The 5,430-nt window shown below is 30.4% G+C and overlaps 1 protein-coding gene across 1 annotated transcript in view; it reads left to right on the forward strand.

Moving 5' to 3' along the window:
- The first annotated feature begins 1,786 nt into the window (after window positions 1–1,786).
- The window catches only part of LOC108726921 (uncharacterized), a 4,863-nt gene continuing 1,219 nt past the window's right edge, over window positions 1,787–5,430 (forward strand). Inside the window, exons 1-2 of the mRNA XM_018454747.1 lie at window positions 1,787–1,896; window positions 2,004–2,088. Of these exons, the coding sequence (XP_018310249.1) occupies window positions 1,787–1,896; window positions 2,004–2,088 (195 nt within the window). The remainder of the gene's footprint in view (window positions 1,897–2,003; window positions 2,089–5,430) is intronic.

The raw sequence follows: 5,430 nt of genomic DNA on the forward strand, positions 1-5,430 counted from the left end.
TGGGCGCGTTCAAGTAGACAAAGCGGCTAGCCTGCTCGCCAAGCAAATGAACATAATTAGTTATTACTTATAGATCCAACCAATCATATTCAATCGCTCGGTAAGCATGCCTAGCCGCTTTGCTGTCTTGAACTCGCCCATTGTTTCTTCAGGTTAGAACTTTTATCATAACAATTAACCCTGTTCCTAAATGTATCATAATAGTTGAATAGATAAAAATCCTAGGCTCATTAGTAGATCTATTCTGTAACTCTTAACGCAAGTTTCGTTATCGTTATAACTACTCCATAAAGTTTTTTTTACTATGGTGAAAAAGTTGCGGAATGACGTTATGATAACGAAACTTGTTAAGAGTAACAAAGTAATCCTGCAGTACTGTTTTGTAAGAATAATGTAGTAATGACGTAGCAATATTGTGTTCATGATGGTAGCAATAATAAAGAGTAGGGATAATCGGATTTAAAAAAGAAGTCGGTACACGTTACTTTTGAAAAGTGATCTTCGCAACGCCGACACTACCGGTTCTGTCATTTCTGTCATGGAAAATTATGACGTCACAACCTCCCAAAAAAAGATCAGAAAATCACTAAAGTAGTGCTCTATGAGGGGAGCGCTTAGAGATCACAAGCCCCTGGGCACAAATTTTGTTAACGCTTTGCGTACATACCTTTCAATAATTTAAATTCGATATTTCACAATGGCAGCAATTTAACGAGTTTCGTTATTGAATGATCTTCCCTATTTAACAATCGTGTTAATGGGCGAGTTCAAGACGGCAATAAGCGGCTAGGCATGCTTATCGAGCGATTGAATATGATTGATTGGATCTATAAGTACTAACCAATTATGTTCATTTGCTCAGCGAGCAGGCTACTCGCTTTGTCAACTTGAACGAGTCCGATGTTTCAACTAGAATACTTTCTTCCTTTTAACATATCCGTTTTAAACCTATTAACTGCTGTATATAATAAGTATTACAGATTTATGCCTACTTACATACATAAATATATACTTGTGCGTATTCAGATATACATATTTATATAAATATAATTATTTTTTTAAAAGTAACGAAAAAAATAAAGATTTTTTTTGTTACTTTTAGGTAACGATAATGCTTTCCTTTTACAATCGGTAACGAGTAACGAGTAACATATTTTACCGCAAGTAACGGTAACTGTAACGCGTTATTTAAAAACGGTAACGTTAACAACCCTGCAATTATCATATTTTCATAAACACAGTAAAAATGATTTTATTTATTTACTAGTATTTATAAAATAATATTTTTTTTATTTCGATTTTATTAAAGGATATGTCTGCTGAAGACTCTTATCTGCCCTGCAAGATAACATATCTATGTATGATGTATGTGTGTTTGTAACACATATTAAAAATACAATGTCTGAAAAAATCAAACTGTGTGTTATACCGTCAACCAGCGTGAAAACTTGAGAAACCGTGACCGTACTTTGCTGTCGGCCGGATGACAAAATTTGTTATGAGCAGTTTCATACTGAATCTCCTCGGAGAAGTTCTTCGAATGTCTCAGTGTTGCGCAATTTAACAATCCTTTCTATTCTCGGATAATTTCTTTGCATTAAAGGTAAATAAAACAAATAGTGCAATTTTAATATTTATCAATATTAATTCACATATTTATTATTATACAAAAACGTTAGCTACTTTTATACACATAATGATGTAATAATAAATACGACTTTATACGTTGAAATACAAATAATTTAAAAAATATGAATATTTTATAAAAAAAATGTTTATCAAATAGATGACGTTCAAGTCGTTAACAAATTTTGGAGGCTTTGGGAAAGCTCCTTGGGACAGGCCTATCGAGCGTTATCACAGTGACAGAAGTGGCTACCATCACGGATATCATAGGTACGTTAGATCAAATATCTATAATTACACCTAAATTTATTAATATTAAAATATGTATAAATATTTCGCAAAAAGATTTTTTAATGAAATACTCTTCTGAATTTCAGAAGTTCCAAAGGAAAGGATGGAAGTAGCGCTGCACTGAGTGCGCTGACCTTACTCGCTTTCCTATTTCTCTTAAACGTTATGCAGGTAATAACGTATACGTGCAAGTACATATTACTATATATTTTTAACACTCTATAGTTTACCAACGGTACAGTACCGTCACGTAAATTCGACGTTTCGGTCCGCCGCGCCGTGCGACGCTATGCCGACGTGCGACGCGCGACGCGACGGCACAGTAACGTCGAGGTAAGAATATTAATCTTCTTCAAATTATATTATTTTTATACATATATCTCTATTATTACATATTGTAGGCAAAAAAATAAACAAAATGTTGCTTAATAATTATTTTTACCCTCAACGCAATGTAGTATTATCAAAGTTGAGTAAGTTAACTTTTTTTTAACTAATAGCGTCTTTCACTGGCATAACTGGTGCGCACTCAATGCACTTTAAAGCCGTTGTACACTAATCGACATAAAAATGTACGTTTAATAAAAATATAGAAATGAATTAAACCGTAAAATCCTCAATATATTTTATTGTGGTATTTAATAAAATATACATTGGGTATTTTATTAATTCAGATATCTTACTTTTACATTCAGTTTAGGTTAGTGTACAATAGCTTTAATGTGCACTGACAATGAGTGCATACCAGTTCTGCCAATAAAAAACGCTATAAGTTAAGTTAAAGTTAACAGCCTCGAAAATTTAATTTAATTAAAATACAAGTTAATCCATAATGAAATTAATTGAATTAAAGTTAAGTTAATAAAAAAAGTAATTGAAAAGTTAAAAGTTACATTTGGTCCGAACGAACAACCAAAAAAAAAAACAAGAAAAAATTTGACCATTTTACATAATTTTTCGTATTTTTCCTTTTTTGCAGCATATTTATTAAAGAATCTGGTTATATTTTTCACAACCCATACAACACCGATTGTTGCGGAAAATTTTCAGAAATGTTTCAACCTTTCGCATCTCATGTGCAACAATTCTGAAAGTATTCTGCAATATGTCATATGAAATGTTTTAACAGAAATGTTTCTAAAATCTATCATATACAATAAATTGAAAAACATATTTAATCATAACAAAAAATCATCATGATGTTAAAATGGCTCCAAAATGTTTACTAAAAGTCATTTTTTGATCAATCAAGATTCAGTTTAATATCATTTTGATGTTATTGTGAGTTGTTCTACTTTAATTGCGAAAAACTTTTGTATATGAATGACTTGTTCTGCTTTAATTTCGAAAAACTTTTGTGTATGAATAATAATATTGTATGAAAACTGCAGGTGTGTAAGTGACTTTCTATTTTGCTAGTGATTATGTATATGTGCTTATACATATAATGTGATTAATTAATCAAAATAGTTGGCGATATAATTACCATTTTTGAGAAATACTTTAAATTTATTTTAATAAGTTTGTAATCTGTAAACAGATTACAAAACTCTTAATAAATTTTAAGTACTTTAAAAATAATATTTAAATATATGTTTAATTGATACTTAAATAATCTTTAAATATACGTTTAATTGATACTTAAATAATATTTAAATTTATTATGTCGACATAATCAATTTAAATATTATTTAAGTATCAATCAAGTATATATTTAAATATCATTTTTGAAGTACTAAAAATAACTGAAAACTTTTTGGTAGTATTTCAAAAAGATTGCAGATTCTTTCTGTAATATTTCATCAATCTTTCAACAGGGTTTCATGTACAAGAATCGCGGACATTTTGCTATTTCAGAGCTGTCTCAGAAATGTTGCAGACATATTTTGCAATTTTTATGAAATGTTTCACTTTTCAGTTGAAATATTTCCGAGATATTTCTGAAAACTTTCGATGTTGTATGGGAAGTAACGATTATACAATATAAAATTACTAAATTCTATACTTATTATCCTCTCCCATTATGTTTGAGAATTGACTTTAAAAAAATCAAATTAAAAGTTAATATAGTTATCGATAAGATGTAACTAAATTAAGTTAAAAATTTAAGAGTCTAAAATGTAACTAAGTTAAGTTAAAATTAATTAACTTTTTAATTTAACTTTTATCTTTTTAACTTAGCACTACCCAACGCTGGGTATTATGTTTATAATATTGTGAAACGTATCATATAAAGAAGAAATATAATTAAATAATATATACTTAAAATAAAATTTGTAATTTATTTTATTTTGTGACATCTTAAAAGACTTAAAAAGTGATACTTATCTTCTCAAAGATTCAATTTTTTCAGTTACAAACAAACTGCCGTGTTTAGTTATTTAATAATTAATAAAACAAATGTAAGAGGTAAATATATAAATTTATTGTGCTTATTTATTATAAAAGAAGAGTGTGCAGTACTAAAAGCAAAACAAAATATTTTAACTTTAATAGATACTCTTTATCGACACGTATTTATACGTAAAAAATGTGCAGTTTAGTTCGTATCATAGACATGTAGTTTCTTTCAGTCAGATATATGGTGTACACTATATGTATAATAGAAGCCCTGCCGGAAATTCTCAATAGAAACCGATAAATCCTTGTACGAAATTTATCTGTTCTTATGAGAAATTATTTGGATATATTTGGCTGTATCCGCATAGAAAAATTTTTACTACAATATCTTACACGTTTCTATCCGCATAAATTGTAATTTGAATATATCTGCGAATGCTGATAGATAATTTTTCCGAATTTATCGTAATCAATCGGATGTATTTGCATTACCATGCATTTGCGAATGCAGAATTTAATCGTACCTATACGCCCTTATACACATCATTTGATGTTCCATCGTACCTGCATTTTACGAAAAAAAATTGATTCGAATGTATTAGCATGTATACGAATACCAGTATACACTCGTATTTGCGTATATAGAATATATCGGTCTGTGCTTGCGTAGCATGGTCGTCACCAGGTATTGGAATCTATCCGCAGTTTACGAATGTATTTCTATCTGCGCCTATAAGAATTTGCATTTTATCGCAATTTGTACGTGTTTGCAAATAGCCCGTATATGAGCATGGAACTGCAATGCATGGAAGATATTCGTAACACGTTTCTATACGTATAGCCGTGCATAAAGTTTCCCCGCAATTGCATGCTTTCAAATGTTCCGGATTGTAATTGTATTTGCGAATACAAGACATACATATCGGTTTCTATTTGTGAACTATCAGGTATAAGATCTGTATATAAGATATAAATTAATTCCTCCCGTCGGGCTGTGTGGCTCAGTGGCGAGACGGTTATTTGCTTGTTAATACGGACGACTCGGAGAGGCTTCGGATCAAATCCCGGCGGATCGCCTGACATTTTTTCTCGGCCGAACTCTTATGCGAGGTCTACAATAGAAGTCGTAGCAGTCGTAGGGTCTTAAGTCGTAGAAAATTGACCAATCACAGT

The sequence above is a fragment of the Mycetomoellerius zeteki genome, unplaced genomic scaffold (assembly GCF_001594055.1).
Source record: "Mycetomoellerius zeteki isolate Tzet28-1 unplaced genomic scaffold, Tzet1.0 scaffold453, whole genome shotgun sequence".
In the NCBI taxonomy this organism is placed as follows: Eukaryota; Metazoa; Arthropoda; class Insecta; order Hymenoptera; family Formicidae; genus Mycetomoellerius; species Mycetomoellerius zeteki.